An 18,878-nucleotide genomic window follows, 5' to 3' on the forward strand; every position below is an offset into this window, starting at 1 on the left:
AGGCGTGTGCCGGTGAGCGTGGCGTAATCCTGTCTAAGTGAAGAGCATCGTGGAAGGCAGGATATGTCAATTTGTTACGCCTGGGTGGTGGAATGCTGGGTAATTGAAAAAAAATTTTTATACTTTTTTGGATTTCTCATATTTTCCATGGATGAAAAATTAGAAAAAAATTTACTGAGGATCAAATTTGGACACCAAAAAAAAAACAACAAAAAAACCATAAGCAATGATTTCATGGGCTGAGGGGGGCAGCAGAAGCCAGGGGAAACTCTTGGCCATAAGCCACAAGCCTCACCATGGCCACTGCTTCTCTGGGCCTTGGTTTCTTCACCTGTGAAATGGGCCCCTTGCCCCGGGCTTCCTGAGCAGGAGTCAGGAAGGTGGTGGTGAGCAGCAGGTGCTTGGTCTCTGGTTGGACTAGGCTTGGGAATCCTGTCCCAGGGTCCACCCTTGGCAAACGACCCTAATGCTGCTAAGCCAAATGGGCAGGTTGCCTTTGGAGCAGTCAGAACCAACTGGTCAGCCCTTGGTGACTTGAGAGAGGCCAGCCGTGGCCACAGGGGTCCTCCTCCTAGTCTGCATTCTTGAGGTCCCACTGACGGAGCCGTCCGCAGAGACGCTCCTGGTGAGGTCTCAAAGGAGTGGGGCAGCTTGAAGTTGGACAAAGGCTGGGACCCAGGGGGAAACTGAGGCCCAGGGAAGGGGTAGGGCTTGTGAGGTGACCCGAGGTCTGACTCTGGACGCTCACAGGTATTCATTAAACACTAAGACAACCCACTCTTGCTCTGAGCCAGGGAAGACATGGAAATTCTCATTCCTGCCTGCATGTGGGGAACACTACCCTAGAGATGGGAAAAGTGGGGTGTAGAGAGGGTTAGCCACAGGCCCGGGGCTGCACAGCCACCTCGGGGAGAGCCCGCCTGCTGGCCCTCCTTAGACTCCCCTTCTAGAGAAGAGCAGGCCGGAAGCTGCACTGAGCCTGCTGCGGAGGGCCGTGCTGCCAGGGGCCTGCTGGCACTCAGAGAGCAGCCCAGACAGGCCTGGCAGCCGCGGGAGAGGGAATTAGCCACCTCCCGCTCGGCTCCCAGCCGCTGTCAGCAGTGCCAGCAGGGCCCCAGCAGGAGCTGGTGTGGTGGAACCATGCAGCCCTGGGGACAACCAGCCTGGCTTCACCCCTGCCTGGGGGCACAGGGTGCTCTTCTTTCTGCTGGTGGGAGGGCTTGGAGACTGCTGGGCAGAGAAACAGACAGAGGGCTGACCTGGGCCACCAAAGGATTGCCCCAAGTCTTGGCCATGGTGAACAGGACAACCACATGGACACAGGATCCTCACAGGGGAGCAGGAGTGTACCTCTCCTCACAGGAGGGGGCCTAGAGCCCACAGAAGCCGACCTCTAGGGACTTGGAGCAGCCGGGTCCCCTGTTAGCACCTATCTTCCTCCCCAAGGGAGCAACTGGCCCTGGGACCAGCCTAACCAGCTTGGAGGGGCTCCAGGACCAGACGCAGGTCCCTGGGGAGGGGCAGAGGGCAGGACGCTCAGGCTGTGCCATGACTAGTTCCATGCCTCACAGCAGTCCCGGGGAAGCACTCTCACCACCCCACCAGGAGGCAGGAGCCAGCTACCTGTGGAACCCTGCTGGGGCCCCACCCTGCTCTAGCCTGGCAAGAGGCCACAAAGAGGGGTCCAGCCACGCCCAGCGCACCAGACACCCGCACACCCCCCGGGGCACAGCCAGTCACGGCTCTGCCCTTGTCCAGCCAGGCTGCCTCCTCTCCTCCCTGCTGGGGGACAACTGCTCAGACCTTTCTGAGCCGCCAGCGTGGCCCTCACGTCCCTTCCAGGACTCCACCTGCTGCTCCCTCCCAGCAGCCTCCTGGCCCCCCACCCCGCCTTCCACGGCGCTGCTCCTCAGGAGGCTCTGCTCGGCCACCTGCCCTGGGAAGCCCATCTGGGTCCCCCTGCCGAAGCTCCATCTGGGTGCTCCCTGGGGCCCTCTCCTGCTGTGGATGACCTGCCCCGAGCACAGCCCCCGGGGAATCATACCCGACTCTGCTCGACAGCTCCCCACCGGTCCGCATGGCGACGGGCAGGGCCGGGTGGCGGCCTCACCGTCCCACAGTCAGCCAAGGGACTGAAAGCCACTCCCGTCCTGTGCCCCTGATGCTGTGTGGCCCGCAGGCGCAGCTGTGGCCTCAGCTCTCAGCCTGGGCCCGACAGTCATGCTCCAGCAACACCAAATTGCTTGTCATTCTTTACATGCTGCAGCCAGTTTCTCATCCTGGTGACTTTGTCCCCATGTCCCCTCTGCCAGGATCTGTCTTGCTTCCTTCCTGCCCAGGTGAACTCCTCCCCACCCAGCACCTGGGGGTCCTGAAGCCCCAGCTGGCCCCACCCTCCCTGCGTGGCTCCTCGGCAGGGTCCTCAGCGGAGCTGCTGTCCTGTTTCATCACCGGGTGCCAGGGTCCCAGGGCCTCCTGCCCCTCCCCGGCCCCCCAACTCAGACTCCTCCAAGCAGCCCATTGTAAAACCCAGCCAGATCAGATCCTGCCCCTGGTCAAAAATCCCTGGCTCTTCACTGTACCCACACCACGAGCCCAGCTCCCCAGGGACCCACCACTGTTCACAGGGCCTGGCATAGAGCCAGGGCGTGCCTGCATGAGCTGGCCGGACACTGCAGGGCGCAGCAGAGCGACAGCTGACCCGGCTGCAAGGTCTGCTGCACTCTTGCATGGGGGTGGGGGGGGTATGTTGAGGCTGATGAAGTCGGGGGGCTTGCAAAGATCCCCCAAGACTACCTTCCCCCTGCAGGGCCCGTGAGGAGGCGCCAGCTGCCCTGGTCTGGTCACTTGCCCCTGGAGCCTGTGTTCTCATCACATTCCCAACACCAGGGCTGACAGCCAGGGGCAGTCAGGGATATCGTCTGCCCACTCCACAGCTCCTGCCAAGGGCCACCTCCACTGGCTGACACTGACCCTGAGAGGAGACCAAGTGGCCCCCACCCAGCTCCTTCTCTCCCAGTGGGGGTAGCTCCTGGGGGCCCACACCAGATGCTCTGCAGAGGCCACCATGCAGGAGGCCCTGTGCCCCTGTGCCTTCCAGGGGAGGAGCCGGGTGGCGGACCCTCTCACTGCGGGTGAGACCCTCGTGCACCTCCAACTGGCGCTCCCTATGCTCGGAGGCCATGGGTTTCTGCCTGTCTCAGGAGTCTGCTTCCCTGGGCCTTGGTGGTGGCCCTGCTGGTGCCATCTACCCTGCCAGGACCTTTGCAGGCAGGACAGAAACTGTCGACCGGTACCTAGCAGTTGCCTGGGCCTCTCATCACTCCGTCCCCAGATAAGAGAACCGAGGTGCACAGAGGTCAAGGAGCAGGACTCTGGGCCACCGCTCTCCTCACTCCAGTCGCCAAACATCCAGGCAGATCCCTGTACCCACAGGGAAGGCCACCAGGTGAAGACCCAAGACCCCAGTCCCCAGAGAACAGTCAGCAGGGGCCCAAGGAAGGAGGGTCAGGACTGGCTGCCAGGACAGTGGGTCATCGTCTCTGGGCCCACAGCAGGCTCACTCCTGCAGGTCAGGGCTTGCCACTGTCCTCACCTGTCTTAATCAGACCTGGTTTTTAGACGAAGCTCCCAGGTCCCGAGTAGCCCAGGACTCAAAGCTTCACACACGAGTCAGGGCCACAGAAGGCCTCCCAACTCCAGCCTTGGGATGGGAGTACTCAGGGAGGGCCTGCAGGGTGTGTGTGGGCTACCAGACCCACCATGAGGCCCACGGTGCTTCTGCCAGTCAGACCCATGGAGGAGTCCCACTTCCGACTCCCACTCTCTCCAGCGCCACCCTCCGATGCCCCTTGACGCCCTTGACACATCAGTGCTAGCAGCCGGCAAAGCCCCTCACTGGCCCTGTCCTCACTGACCACCAAGGACCGCACAGCCTCCTCAAATCCCTAATCTATCTTCACTGTGCTACCAGGCAAACCCCGCCCTTTAGGGCCACCTCTCCCTCAACTGTGTGCCTGTACCCCTCTAGAGGGAAGGCAAATGCACTGTGGAGGTGACAGGCTCACTTTCCCCTCTGTGACAGGCTGACCCAGCATGGGCTCCTCGGTGGCCAGTAATGAACCTGATAATCAAAGGCTCCAGCCACAGCACATGACCTCATTTCCTTCTTGACCAAGAAAACCAGGCTATCCAAAGGGAGCTTCCACAGGCGTCATCGCCTCGTGCCCACCTACCAGCATCTGTCCCGACACCCGGTGCCACACGCCTGTTACTACACCAACCTGCCAGGCAGCCTCTGTGCCAGGCCCGCCTGCCCTGGCCCAGCTGCTGGGGTCAGCCAGCAGGCCCCGGGCGAGGCTGAGGTTTCTGATTCTCTCTCCGGGACAAGGAAGCCTTGTGGTGCGTTTGGGGCCCTGTCCTTCCGGTGGGCAAAATAGGAACAGGGAGCCAAGGCTGGCTATGTCAACCCCAGGAGCGCCCCAACCCCCAGCTTTGTTGGGGCTCCCTGGGCCCCGCTCTTTCACAGCACCTAGCCAGGCCCTGCTGATCTGCTTTCCTGTCTGTCTTCCCCCCAGGGAACGAGGGCACTGGGAGGGCAGGCCATGCCCGCCGTGGCCTAACTTCCCTCCCGCCCAGAGCCAGTGTTAGGAGGAAGGGGGACAGAGAGACAGATGACCACAGACCAGGCCTCACGGGCAATGATGGCTCCCACAGGGCTCCCAAATTAACCTCCCAGTGCCTGCCACCCCTCCTAGGAGCCTAGGGGAGAAGAGGCTGCCATGTGACGCTTTGATTATCAGGTTCATTACTGGCCACCAAGGAGCCCACGCTGGCTTCACTGATTTGACCACCCCACCGTCTGCTCACCCCTGCAAAGAGACGTGGGAAAACTTATTAATTGTACCAGTGGGAGGCCTGTTTTCTCAAATTCTGGGGATCATAAAGCTAACCAGAGCTGCGGGATGCTCATCAGTGACCCTGGACTGCTGGCCACGGGGCTGCTTGTGACCACCATGACCTTCCAGAAGGCTCTCCCAGCCTCCCCAGCCAGAGCCACCTCATGAGGGGTGATGAGCGTCACCTGCGGGCTGGCTATTTGCTCTGCTCAGCAGGGAAGGTGCAAGGTGTGCCCAGGCAAGTGGCCAGGGAGAGGACGGGTGGCTAAGCAGGGCCCAGCCAGGCAGGCCCAAGCCTCAGCACCCTCTGCTCTGCCATGGCTGCTGGGGTCCTGGGTGGGGCACCCCAGCCCCTGGTGCCTCAGTTTCCCCATGCACAAATGGAGGCAGATGCCCTTGAGATGTGAGGGACTCAGGGACACCCTGATCCCATCCCTAGGCCCCACCCCAAGATGACTCCTCAGTGCTGCTCCAGGTTAGGGGTGACCCTCAGACTCTGGCCCCCAACTCTGAGCATCTCGCGTCCTGACCCCCGACTTGCCTCCCAGCTCTGCCTCCTCTTCCTGCTGCTGAGGCCCCTGCCCAGAGAAACTCACCTCAGGACTTCCCTGTCCACCTGGGGTTGCCAGGTCCACAGCACGTGGCTGGCTGCTGTCACCTGCCCAGTGGAAGAGGACATGGGGCAAAGGCGGACCTCCGAGAGAGGCAGGCAACAAACACAGTGGCTGGCCCACTTGGCTTCAGCCCTGCGCCAGGTCAGTGCCCATACTCCTCAGGATGGGAGCTCAGCTGCTGCTGTTGACTCCCCAGTTCACTACGTGGAGACTGCAAATCAGAGAGGTTCAGAAATCTACCCAAGGTCACAGAGCCAGTAAGTGGCAGAACTGGGATTCAAACCAGGTGACTTGGGATTCAAACCAGGTGACTGCCTCCTTCTTCTGTTTTGCTTTTTTTTTTTTTTTCCTTTTGTGGTGCTGGGGATGGAACCCAGGGCCTTGTGTGTGGGAGGGAAGCACTCTACCAACTATATCTCCAGTCCAACGGCTGCTGTCTTAACCACAGACGCCCTCTAGGAGGCTCTGCTGAAGAGTGGGACTCAGCTGGGCCGTGGGACAGGAGCCTTTGAAGGGCAGATACAGGAAGGAGGGAGAACGGGTCATGTGGCAGGTCCCTTTATAAGCCCCGACTCCCAAAGGGAGCAATCAAAGTGAGGTAGTCATTCACGGCTTAGTGAGTCCCTGGGTTTCTGGTGGGGTCAGGGTTGGAGGCGGGGCAGAGAGGCTTGAAGGACCTCCATCCCGAGGGCTCTGGCCTGCTGAGGTAGTGGGCGAGGAAGACACAGAGCAGGACAGCAGGACCTGGGACAGGAGAGGAGGGGAGGCCTGAGAACCCAACAGTCATCCTGGAGGGGACAGCAACAGGGGCCAGCCCCACCCCCAGCACCTCCTCTGGAGTTGGCAGGCCTTGGACCACGGTACCAGTCAGACCCCTGACCTCAGTGAGCACCTACTCTCTACCAGAGCAGGCGCGAGCCGGGGTTCACTAGATAAGAGGGATCCCGTGCCTGTGCACAAGTTCCTTTTCCCCACAGCAGCCTCCGCATAGGGGACGGAGCTCCAGCCTTCCTTCCAGAGTGTGGCCCGCCCTCAGGAGCATCTGTGACACCCCCTTCCTCTCACACCTGTACCCTCTGTCACCTAGCACACTCCCCCACCACCACCACCTGAGCTCCTTACAAGTTACTTTGCATGTGCTGTTCCCTGCCTGGAACTCTGGGGGCAGCTGCTCCCTCCCCTCTTCCCACCCCCAGGAGCTCAGCCACAGCGTCACACCCCTCCCCCAACACAGGCTCACCGCTCTCAGTTTTTGTCTCCACAGCACGTGTCACCTGGGTATTTATTTGTTTTAAAAAGTTCCCGTGTGCTCTGGGCAGAAGGCTCACTCCTGCTGGTCACTGCTGCACGTGCACCAGCACTGCCTTCAGGTAAATGGTGGCACTTAGTAAACTCAGTGACCAATGGGCAAACTGAAGCCGAGACCCTGGGGAGAAGGATCCCGCAGGGGCAGGTGTGGGGAGGTGGGGCAGGAGGTGCGGGGCCTGGGCGCCTTGACTTCTGCACAAGGGGCTCTGGGCACAGAGGGGCATGGAGGTTTGGAGGTACATCCTTAGCGCTGGGCTTCAGGAAGGGCACAAGCATGGCCCTGAGGAAGGTCCTGCTGGGACATCTGTGAGGCTACCTGATAATCACATGCCTGTCTCCAGAGCCAGGCTGGCGCCCCCAACACCCCAGCATAGAAAGCAGTACAGGGCAGGATGGGGACAACAGCAGTCACGGGCCAAGTGAAACCCAAGGGCCCCACCTCAAACCACACTCCACACCTGAGGTCCAGTGGGCTATGGCCAGTGGCCTCATGGTCTCGGGGGAATTCAACACGCAGAAAGCTTTAGCCAAAAAGCAAAAGCCTGAGATCTTCAACAAGAGGACAGTCAGGAACTTCTGTTCGCCCCCAGGGCAGCTGCGGGAAGTACTGGCCTCCTGTCCAGCCGAGCAGAGAGGAACCCGCCAGGAACAGCCAGGGCTCTGGTTGGCAAGTGCCTGCAGCTGCCACCGAGGAAGAAACCTCTGCTTTTTTCCCCTGGGGAGTTGGGATGCAGCTCAGGGCCTGGCCCGTGCTAACCAAGCGCTCCACGGCTGAGCCACACCCCAGCCACCAGGGAAGAAACCCCAACAGGCACCCAACAGGCAGGACCTGGAGGGAGCGTGGAATCAGTGCTCCGGAGTGCCCCTGCTGACAGTGACAGTGCATGTGTAGATCTGGTGGGACAGAGCCAGGCAGAAGAAATGTGGATATGAACCCTTGGCTCATCTTCCAAAGCTGGTAACGTGTGTGCCATGTGCCGCAGCAGTTCCACTCTGGGTGCACCTCAGGAATGCAGCACACACCCCAAAAACACTTGTGAGGGAATGGACACGTCAGCTTTGCTCACACTGGTCTAGGCTGGGAATCTCTAGCCTTGCACGGAGGAATAAATGGGCCAGCCTACCCCAGAGGTGCAGGCTGAGTGGTCCCACGCAGAGGAGGCACGAGGCCCGGCAAAAAAATTCAGTTTGGGTGTCTTCTCAGGTGACAAATCCATCAAGGAACGAACCATCACCAGGTGGGGGTCCTGGCGTTCTCTGGGAGCAGGGGCATTTGTATTTGGGGAGGGGTCCTAGGGGGAACCCCACGGAGCTGGCAGTGCTGGACTTCTTGACCTGGGTGGTGGTCACCAGGTGGTCACGGTAGTCTATGGCTAAACTGTAGCCATACCATTTTCTCTGAAGTCTGTCATGTTCAGAACTTGGAGAAGTTCTACTGTGAGGGGAGCTATGGAGCCCGTCGGGGACATCCCTGGGCCTCCTGAGCACCTTCTGCACACCTGGCCACCTGTCAGAGGTGACTGCAGAGGAGGAACTGAAGCTCAGAGCTGAGGGGCTGTCCCAAGGTGCCAGCAGGAGTCCAGGCAGAAGGGGCTTAATCCCAGGGATTACTGAGAGGCATGCCTGCCGGAGCAGGGAACAGTCCACTGCTCACTGCGTGGAGGAGGATAGCCGGCAGAGATGAGCGGGGGGTCAGGCCAGAGCCAAGGTGGCCAGGCCATCAGTGAGGTGGCTGCGCACCTGCCATGCATCATATGAGGCTGGGTAGTCCCCCTGTGTGTGTATCAGCCTGTGCCCAGCAGAAGTTGAGGGGTCTTCTGATCCAGGCTCTGCACTCAGGGGTGTCCTTGTGGGCGATGGGGAGGATGGAGGACCCTCCAGGTGGCACAGAGAGCCCCAGGATCTCCACTCCCCACCCATCCGTCTCCCTGAACACACCCTGCTTCCTCAAGCCCCCAGGCCCTTGTACGTCTCAGGAGGTGCCCCATCTGTCCTCCTCAAAAACCCCATCCATCCTGAGCCTTGGCTCAGGTGTCTCGGCTTCTGGGAATCCTTCCCCAACACCCCAGGCCAATCCCCCCTGGGAGGCTCTGTCACGGGCCTGTGTCCCCTGCTCATGGAAGTAGGCTGGCCTGGGTCTGGATGGCCAACCTGGAGCCAGCTGTGCAGACGGGGGCCAGTTCACTGGGGGGAGGGGCAAGCGAATCACAAAAGCCTCAGTTTGTCACATGGACAAAAAGATCTCTGAGGAAGGGTGTCCCAGGGAGAGGGGACACCATGGGCAAAGGCAGAGAAGCTTTGCAGTGGGATTGTCACATGTGGGAGTCAAGAAGAAGGGCCAGGCCAGGGGATCTAGGTGTACACGTGCTCATAAGGCAGCCAGTGAGGTCCATGACACCACCAGGTGGCAGAGTCCTTATGCTCATTCAACAAATATTTACCAGACCCTCAAGTGAGCCAGGCCCGGCTCCAGCTCCAGGGGGTCAAGGAGCGGATGGGGCCCGGGGCCTGTCCTCTCAGAGCATGATTCTAGTCCAAGACCCAGCCTGTGATGGGCACTTGCAGGCCAGAGGAAGGACTGGTGCTGGGTCATCCCACTGGCTACTGGAGACCCTTCACCTGGATTGCAAATCCCTCTTCTCTTGCTTGGGACACCAGCAGTCTAGTGGCCCCCAAGGATGCTCCACCAGGACCCCCGCCTGGATGAAGCACATCCATGTCACCTCCCAGCATCCCTGCACCCTGGGGCCCAGGGGGATCCCCAGTTCACAGCTGAAGAAACTGAGACCCAGAAAGGATCAGGACTTTATCAGAGAGGGGCTGGGCAGTGGGACCCCAAACCCAGTGACCTTCCCTGTGGGAGACATGTGGCCAACTTCCCTTAAGCCCTCCAGGCCTTCTGGTCTTGTACTCCTGGACCTCAGAATAGGACAGAAACTCATTAGAGCAACCTAGCCGCCTAGGAGGGGACAGTCTGGGAGGCCTCCAGGTTACTTGGGGATGACTCAGGTAAGAGCAAGAGGAGGGAGGGCAGGACCCCTTCCCAATTCTGGGAGGCTATGTGAGTCCTGGCCCCAAGACCCCTGCTAGCTCCAGAAGGTCATGTGGCCCAATGCAGCCCAAGGTCCCAGGTCCTGGCCACCAGCTCAGCCCAGGGGAGCCCTTGACAGCTCAGGCAGAGGATCTGACCCCTGGCTCACCTGCCCAGGTGTGTCGCCAACCAGGCCCAGTCAGATCCCTGTCCCTAGTGCCTGGCACAAAGAGGCAGGTGCCCAAGAGTCCTGGCTGAATATGGGGAAGGAGAGAAGGAGAAAGAAAACCATAGGGGGCTCCCTAGGCTGGCCTCAGGGTGCCCATGAACGCTGTGTCTTCCTTCAAGTGCTGGCTGAGTAGCCCCCCCCCACCCCAAAGCCCTACTCAGGTGAGGGTACTGGTGAATGACAGGTAATGTGGAGCCAGGGTTTGGACCTAAGGTCATCCATGTGACCACAGCCAGGGCTTCATTGCCCCCACTGGACCTTGGCTATGACAAGATAGGTGGGCTTGGCTGACTGACATCAGGTTTGGGGTCTGAGGTACTATCACCTAAGAGGCTGCCCCTCCTCCCAGCTCAGGACATGCTGATCCTGGTCCTATGGCCCTCCAGCTCAATGGCCCAAGAGATGACCAACCTGGGGCCTCTGTGAGCCCACCTGTCTCCCAGCTCCCACCTGGGTATTTTCAAGCCACTCATCCATAGCACTGAAGGTCATTAGGGAGGGCCCCAGCCCTGTCCCCTAGACCCAGGGGGCCAAGCCTGGGCTCTGCTGGAACCCTGCCCCTTAGGGACTGGATGCACCTGCTGGCTACAGTCCTCCCAATGGATGCCAATTCTGGCCTCCGGAGCGGCTGAGGGAGGCTAAGAGACCCTCCCGGCCAGGGGAGAAGGTGCTGAAACTCAGCAGCCAGAGCCAGGCCTGCCGCCCACACACGGTCTCGGCCGGGCTCCGGAAGGAAATCGCAGGAGGAGTGTTCCCAAAGTAGGGGTCAGGGTGGCCAGGGGAAGTCGCAGTGTTAGACGCGAATATTCAAATAGGCTGATCCCTGGACTGCTGCGAAAAGGAGCCGGTGGAGTCCACCGGGGCTCAGAGTTTAGCCCCAGGCAGCAGGACTCGAGGGGCGCTCCCCAGACGCTGTCGCGGGATTCCCCCAAAATGGCTCCAAGACGCGACTGCCTGGCCAGCCGCGAGGACTCCATCCCCCCACCCCGCCCCCACGAGGCGGAAACTTAAAAGCTCAAAACCAGGCAACTGTCAGCTGGGGGGCGAGGGACCGTGCCTAACAGCGGGAACAGAAACCCAGGGGTCCCGGGGGGGACGGGCGAGAGTCCCGGGCTGGGCGCTCGGGCCCCGGAGGCCGGCGCGGCCGGGCTGGGGGCGGCCGGCGCTCAGTGGCGCACCCCACCCCGGCCGCAGCGGCCGAGCCGGCCGAGCGGCCCCGCGCGGGGCTCCCCATTGTCTCTCCGCGCACACACGCACCCACACACGCACACCGGCCGGCCGCCCCGCCGACCCGGGCCCGCGGCTGCGCTGGGAGCCCCTCCCCCGCCCGCTCCCCTCCCGGCCCGGGCCCCGCGAGCCGCGGCGCGGAAGCCGCTCCACTCACCTGAGTTTCTCCATGTCTGCGGCAGAGGCCTGTGAGAAACCAAACGAGAGGGTCAGCAGGCAGGAGGCGTGCGCTCCGCGGCCGCGCCGGGCGGAGCCGGGCACAGCGGGCACAGCGGGGCGCGGCGGCGGGGCACCCCCGCGTGGCTCGGTCCGTGGGAAGCCCGGCCGCGCGCACTCCCGGCACGCACCCTCGGACTCGGCCCCCGTGACTCAGTGGGCGCTCCGGGCCGCGGCCGAGTAACAGGTGAGCCCGCCCGGGCCGCCGCGCTCCCCGGCACCGAGTTACGCCCCCCGGGGCGAGGAGGGGACCGGCCTGGGGACGCGGGATGCTACGGCCTCGGGCGCTCCCGGCCTCGCCCGGAGGAGGGGACCCGGCCGGTCCCCGCTAACTCCGGGCGGCTGCGGGCCCCTCCGCTCCCCCGTCCCGCCCGTTAACCCTTCCAGCCCCGCGCTCCCTCCCGAGAAAGCCGAGCCCGGCGTCGCAGAATCTGAGTCCCAGAATGTTTGAATCGGGGAATTGGGGCCGCACGGGATTGCAGCGCCCGACACTCACTCGGTCCGAGGGTGATGGCAAGCGGAGCCCTGGACTTCTCTGTCAGGGACCCCAGTGCCCTCAGATTCTGGGGTTCCGGGCCTGGCTCGCCCCTCCCGGGCCCGAGGGATTAACCCTTGCGCTCCCCGCTCGCCGGTGGGGCTCCCTGCCGGGCTTGCGCAGACCCGCCCGCGCGCGGCTTGGAGACCCTCCTCGCCCGGCCCCGCGCAGCCGGGCAGCCCCTCCGCGCACCGGGCGGAGAGACCCACCCGCCGCCGTTAACCCCCTGGGCTCCGGCAAGCGACGGGGACCGCGAGCGGCCCGGGCGGGATCGCACTTCCTGCGCGGAGCTGGGGGCGCGGGGCGGGCTCTCCCCCGCCCGGGAGCGGCCTCTCCCGGGGGCTTTCCCTGTCTTTCCGTGCTGTGGAGGACCAGGATCTGAGCCCAGGGACCACGCGACAGACCTGGGAAGACTGATGACTGCCCATCCCGGCCCCTCGCGCCGGGCGCCGCCGCCGCGTCCGCCGGGAGCGCGCTCCGCTCGGTCCGGGCCCCACGCCGCCTCCCCCACCGCCCCGCCGGGCGAGGGCGCAGCCCGGCCCCGGGGCCTCGGCCACCAACTTCCCGGACGCTCAAGCAGGCCTCCCCCGGCCTCAGTTTCCTCACCTGAAAGCTGGGGGGAGGGGAGGCGGGAGGAAGCCGGACCAGAGGCGCTCTGCTGCCCTTCAGCACAGGCGGGCTGCGGAGGGGCTGGGGTGGGGGAGGGAATTTCAGGGGAAAGGGTCCCCAAGGCGCCGGGATGGAGGCTTCCCTCCCTGGACACTCTAAAAGTTGTCCAAGACCACGAGCCCGGACCCCTTCTATAAACCCTCCTCCTTCAAGAACGAAGAGTTCTCCAGGAAGAGTTTGCCAACGGCCCACACGTCCCCCACGCCCATCTTCCCCAGGCCCACCTGTCCTGGTCCCCATCACAGCCATCATCGCAGTGGGTCCCAGCATACAGCAGGCGCTCAATAAACACGGACAGTGCATGCCTGGGTCCTACAGTATAGAAGCCGTGCCTTCTCCAGTCTTTCCCCCTTGCTGGCTCTGAGCTCCTGGGCAGGAGCCCCGCGCTCTCACCAGGACACTCCGGCACCCAGCAGGCTTGGCCTCCGCCAGCGCAGGGTGGGAGGAGCCGTCCCTTCGGAGGGTCAGACCTGAATCAGGATCAACCAAACCCCCAAGTCCAAGTGTTCATGCGTCCACCAACCAACAGCTGGCCGCTGGTTCAGCAGCTCCGGCTAAGGTCTCCCACCAGGGAGGAGGCAGCAAATGAGGTGAGCCCGACTCTCCAGGGCTAATGGCGGAGGTGCACCCCCACTCTCAGTTCTGGGAGTCCACCCTCAGAGAACCGCAGCGGTCACACCACAGGGCCCTAGCACCTCCGCTGACCCCTCCTCAGCAACTGCACGCGGAAGCGGCCTTCCCCATTTCACAGATAAAGAAATCGAAGCTCAGAGGCAAGGGGAGCCGCGGGAGGCCCCGCGGCCGAAGGGGCCCTACTGGGCCTGGCCCCATTCCTGGAAGAGGTTTCCTCCCAAAGGCTGGGACATCCCTAGATGTCTCCGGATGCCTCAATCACTCACAGCCAGCGACCTGCCAGGGAGCTTGTCTAAAATTAATACGAATGTATTAAAATTTAATTTTTAAGAATCCAGCATTAATTATTTACATCAAATATTTCCGTACTTCTAGAAGGGGAAACCCCCTCCCCCTCCCCACCACAAAGAAATTCGATTGAACTGGGGAAGAGGCAAGGGGAGGCTGCGGATGTCCCTGGTGGCAGAGGTGCAGGGGACCTTGCCTTTCACTCTATTACAGACTCGGACTTTGATCCTCCACTGACTCCTCAAATTCTCCAACCTCAGGGCTGGCCGTTGAGGGCCCTTGCTCTTGAAGGCCACCTCCTCCATGCAGCCCTGGGGGGGGGGACCCAGTCATTGGTAAAGCCCCACACCAGGTGGGACACGGCCTTTGTCTTTCCTGCTCTGTCTGGGACCAGCCTGACACTGAGTGGGGGGAGGAGAGCAGCCAGGCTGGCCCTGCAGGGAGGTCTGTGCCCTCAGCTTCACTAGCCACAGGACTCTGCAGTGTTCCCATGGTGCCGTTGGGCTGGATGAGCAAACTGTGCAGTAGCCTGCCCAGCGGCACCCAAGTTGGCTGAGACCTGCCCGATTTCCTGTGCAGGGAAACTGGATACTCCCTGCACAGGAGGGTGGGCTGGGTGGGACTGTGAGACCCTGTGCCCATGGGACATCCAGGGTTCACTTGGTGAAATGATGGCATGGGACTGACTCCCTTTAGGGCAGGTGAATGGCATGTCCTCCTGACACAGGTGGGCACCCTGGGTGCTCTCAGGCTCTGTCAGCCCTGCCTCTGGGCACTGTCATGCCAGCCCACTGCACATGCCCCGCCTCTTCCTTGTCTGTCCACCCTAGACTTCCCTCATCCCCTCTGGGTGGGCCAGGCCAGCAGCCACCTTTATTTCACATAAGCCCACCCTGTTGGCCAAACCAGCCTGAGCCCCATGCCCCTTTCTCAGGCTCCTATGGCCTTGGCCCCACCCCTGCCTCCTGCTCCCTCTCCTCTCTCCTTATCCCCCATTTTACAGATGCAAACACAGAGGCTTGAGAGGTGACACTGGCAGCTGATCTGCAGGAGCACAGAGATCTGGGGCCAGGGCTCTCGTCAGCTTCCCACAGCCACCACCTTCCCTGGGCCCCGGGATTGCACATACTAGGTGACAGAGGAGGAGCCTCCACGCCTGCAGCGGGTCCCCAGGGGGGCTGTGAACACTGTCCTGGTCCTTCTTGACACGACGCCAGCCCCCACCACCGGCCCCTCCCTCAGCACTCAGCAGCCACCCTGGCTACCTCGCTGTTGCCGGGTAACCCAGCTCCTCCCGGCCTCAGGGCTCTGCACTTCTTCCTTCCTTCTGGAATGCTCGGCGGGCTTTGCTAGGCTGGTGGCTTCCTTCTCTGACCACACACTCACTGACAGCAGGGCCCCTGTCGTGGCCTGAGTCTCCACGGGCCAGGGTTGGCTCCAAGGGTCTCTGGGGTGCAGGTCAGGCAGCCGGAATGAACAGAGACACTTCTGACCACAGCCTGCTCTCAGGACTCTTGTCAAGCCCCACCTGGTGCCAGAGGGCCCAAGACCCTGGGTGCCCAGCGCAGCATCTGCACAGAGCTGGGCCTGGGGACACCCCACAACTGCGAATGTGGGTCAGTCCCATGCCCGCCAGCACACACACGAATCCTCTACTGGACCAGCTGGCCCACAGCACCGCTGCCCGTCCTGCCTGCGCCTGTAACTATGGAGCAAAGGAGCTCAAGTCCACGTCTGGGAGGGGCTTTGCCTCCCACCTGCTGTGTGACCTGGTCCTCATCCCCCCTCAGGGCCTGGACTGTCAGACCCTCACCCCAGTGCTTAGCCCCTCGAACCTCCTTACACCCACACTGGCTCCACGCCCTCTGCTCTCCGAAGCCACCTTCAGTGGAGGACGGACGGAGATGAGCCTGGGCCTGGGGACCCTGCTTCTCACTGACTGCAACACGGGCATCTCATGCAGCTGAGGGCCTCGGGCCAGGCTCTCAGCCTCTGTGAACCACAATCCTTCATCTAGGAAGGAAGGAAGGATGGCAGATTCTCAAGGGATGCTGTGAACAACAGGGGACTGTGTGCATGGGGCTGTGCTCAGGATGGGCCAGGGAAGGCGGCAGCCCTGAGGAGCTCCTCATTAGAGAGGACTTCTTTCTAAGGTGCTCTTCTCTACTTCCTGCTTTCTTGCATTCATTCAACTAACAATGCTGTGTGCTGAGCCTTGCTGTCAGGGACAGTGAAAAGACTCCATGAAATCTCCTGTCTTCACCGGGCTGAAGTCCTAATGCAGGGACCCAAACTCCACCCAGGAAGTCTGCAAACTGCCCCCCACCCATGTGTCCCATGGGGAAAGTCTCATGAGAAAGATGGGTGATGGGGCGGCCAGGTCACAATTAGAACAAGGAGACCAGAGTGAAAGGCCAGTGAGCCTGGGCAGGGCAGCCCCAGGGCAGGGTGGGTAGTGGTGGGGGAGGCACTGGGGTCCCCACTGCTTAGAGGTGATGCAGAAACAGAACCCCGGAGGAGGTCACCAAGGCTTTTGGCCTGAGCAGATGGAAGGAGGGTAGGACAGAAAGTGGGATTCAGGTCTGGGGTGTCCAGGGGGAGACATCTGTCAGAGGATGGGTAGGTGGTGTGGAGAGGGTCTGGAGTGGTCAGACCAGCGGGAGTTACAGCCAAAAAGCCACAGCAGAGTTCGCTGGAGGGGAGAGGGAAGGTCCAGGAGGGTCCTGGGCTCTGCCACAGCAGGGTGCAGGGAGAGGGGGGTGAAGCCAGCCAAGCAGCCCTGAGGGAGCAGGGGGAGGTAAGGGGCAGTGTATGGGGGTTGTTTCCAGGAAGGCAGAGGATAGGCTCCAGGGAATCCCAACCGGGCGTAGCCTGGGATCCTAAAGTGATCCATGGGGGAGGGGTGAACACGGGTCAAGGTCACCTAGCAAGCTGGGGACCTAAATTCAGGCCCTGGCCTGGCTCCTTCCTCTCAGAAGGAGCCAACAGTGTTCTCCTGGGGATTCCAGGGGACCTGGCTGCAGAGGCGACTCTGCCTCTTGTCCTGTGGGACTTCTGACAGGGCCTCCCCCTTCCCAGCTGTGCGCCCCGCAGACGGACGGATGGATGGACGACGGATGGGGCCAGCGGCTGCAAACTGGCCTCCCTGAGCTAAATCTGTGCCACCAGCATGTTGTATCTGGCCTGCGCAAGGTTTCTTTCTTTCCTCTTTCCTCTTTTTTAAACATTTGAGCCAACTTTAAAAATTGGGAGAGTTTACATTTTAAAATCCATATTTTTGGCTTCTACTGAAAAATTTGGAAGATCTGGCAACTCCATCCCACATTCCCACGTGGCAACAGACAGGGAGCTGGGAAGCGCTGCCCCTTCCAGAGGCACCCGGGGCCCCCTGTGCAGGAGGGGTCCACCCAGGCCTAAGCCTGCCCTCTTTATTGGAAGATCAAGGCCAGAAGGGTGCAGTGACCTGTTCAAGGTCACTCAGCAGGACCTCTAGGACAGGACCCCAGGCAGCCTGTCACAGCCCCACCCCGGCCATGACCCTGGACCTGGGCCTCCTGCTCTCTCCTTGACCCTGTTGTTCTCAGGGGAGGCTGGAATAAGTCATTCCTGAGCCTCAGTCCCAAGTCCAAGACCGCGGGCTCCCAGAGACCTTGGACAGTGACTTCTTGCTTGCTGGACAATGAAAGGAACTTCCCCTGGCCACTCGCCCAGACTGAAAGCCAGGGCCCTCCGCTGGTCAGTGGCTTCCTCCTGGCTAATGATGGCACGCCAGGCACCGTCTCAGAAAGGGCTTTGGGGCCAGCTTCAGCCTTCTGAGCCTCAGCTCCAACTCCGTAAAGTGGGCCCCTACCTCGCTCTTGGTCTGCTGCGTCTGATCCGAGGGTGGGGCTGAGCTGGAGCCCACTGTGAGTGGGACTGGGGGTGGGGCAGGGCTGGGTGCAGAGGGAGCCAGGCCGGGCGCCTCCAGGAACAGGCAAGACCCAGCCCTGTCTGCTGTGGCCAATGCCCACTGCTCGCTTCAAGGAGCAAATGCCAGCTCCTCCCTGGGACACTGATGGCCTGGTCCTGGAAGCTGCCCCCACCCGATACTCACTGGTGGCCCTGACAAGTCCCCGAGGGCCTGTGCTGCTCGGCAGTCCCTACAGGCAAGTGTGAGCAGCCTTGGGGTAGAATCCTCCAGGGGCCCTGACTGCACTGGAGTCCCCTGAGGCCCGATGGTCCCCGGTCCCCAGAGGGAAGGCTGCCTGGTATGGGAACTGCCACGGCTGGTGGGGATCCCAGACTGCCAGCCCCTCATGGAGGAGGCTGGGGAAACGATCCTGCGTGGTCACTGCTAGGAACCCCGGAGGGGGACACCAAGGCTTTGGGCCTGAGCAGATGGAAGGAAAACGGAGGGCCAGAGAGTCACACAGTGGGCAGCAGGGCCTTGAGTGAGGCTCTCCCCAGACATCCCAGGTGGCCCCCCACGGAAGACTCAGGGCAGAGCTCAACACCACCACCTGCTGCTGTCCCTGCAGGCAGGGGCAGGGCAGGTCATGGGAGGGAGAGTGACAGGGCAGCAGGTGCCCAGGTGGAGGCAGAGATTGCCGGGCTCCAATCCCAGCCCCCTTCCAGCCTTCTCTGTGCCTCCATCTCCTCCTGGGGTGGGGGAGCAGCCCCTCGGAACCTCAGCTTCCTACTCCATTAACTGGGACAGCTGTGACGGACGCTGGTCCACCTGCCTCCTGGTGGGACCACGTGACATTCTACCCTACCTGAAGCAGGTGAGGCTCAGACATTTAAAGGGCTAATCACACAAGAGCCCATGGCAGGCCCTCAGTCCAGAACAGTCTACCTGCCCAGAGCCACCAACTCCACCGCAGAGAGTCATTCTTTTGGTATTTAAGGTCTTTTTCTGCTACAAGGTATTATGGAGGGAGGGGACAGGGGACAGAGAAGGGGCAGCCAGGACTCGGGGGGAGGGCAGGCCTCAGCAGACCTCTGTCGGCTGCCTACCGAGGCACTGGGTGGCAGTGGGGGCACTCACCGGGCCGGGAGGCCGCCATGGGGAGGCAGATGGACCTCCATGCTCGTCGCTGCCCACACAGGGCCCTCTGGTCTCCTCGGCCTGGCCTGGCCCCACTCCTCTCACAGCCCCAGCTGCGGCCTCCGAGGACGGCTGGGGACTCGGAGCTGCCTCCTCCTCCTCTGGGGTTGCAGTTCCAGCCAGAGGCTCCTGGGCCAGGCCCGG

General features: G+C 62.0%; 1 protein-coding gene across 12 annotated transcripts in view; it reads right to left on the minus strand.

Moving 5' to 3' along the window:
- Window positions 1-18,878, minus strand: part of Begain (brain enriched guanylate kinase associated) — a 38,037-nt gene that overhangs the window by 13,023 nt on the left and 6,136 nt on the right. For 3 of the 12 annotated variants that reach the window (XM_046426303.2, XM_058573223.1, XM_046426307.1), the window contains exon 2: window positions 11,465-11,493. In XM_046426303.2, coding sequence (XP_046282259.1) covers window positions 11,465-11,493 — 29 coding nt within the window. Of the gene's footprint in view, window positions 1-11,464; window positions 11,494-12,019; window positions 12,221-12,462; window positions 12,542-12,951; window positions 13,162-18,878 lie in introns of those variants that run through there. The other 9 variants (XM_058573222.1, XM_046426305.2, XM_046426308.2 and 6 more) reach the window with 9 other exon arrangements.

The sequence above is a fragment of the Marmota monax genome, unplaced genomic scaffold (genome assembly GCF_021218885.2).
Source record: "Marmota monax isolate L192 unplaced genomic scaffold, Marmota_monax_Labrador192_F-V1.1 WCK01_AAM20220418_F8-fsc00183, whole genome shotgun sequence".
NCBI classification, from domain to species: domain Eukaryota; kingdom Metazoa; phylum Chordata; class Mammalia; order Rodentia; family Sciuridae; genus Marmota; species Marmota monax.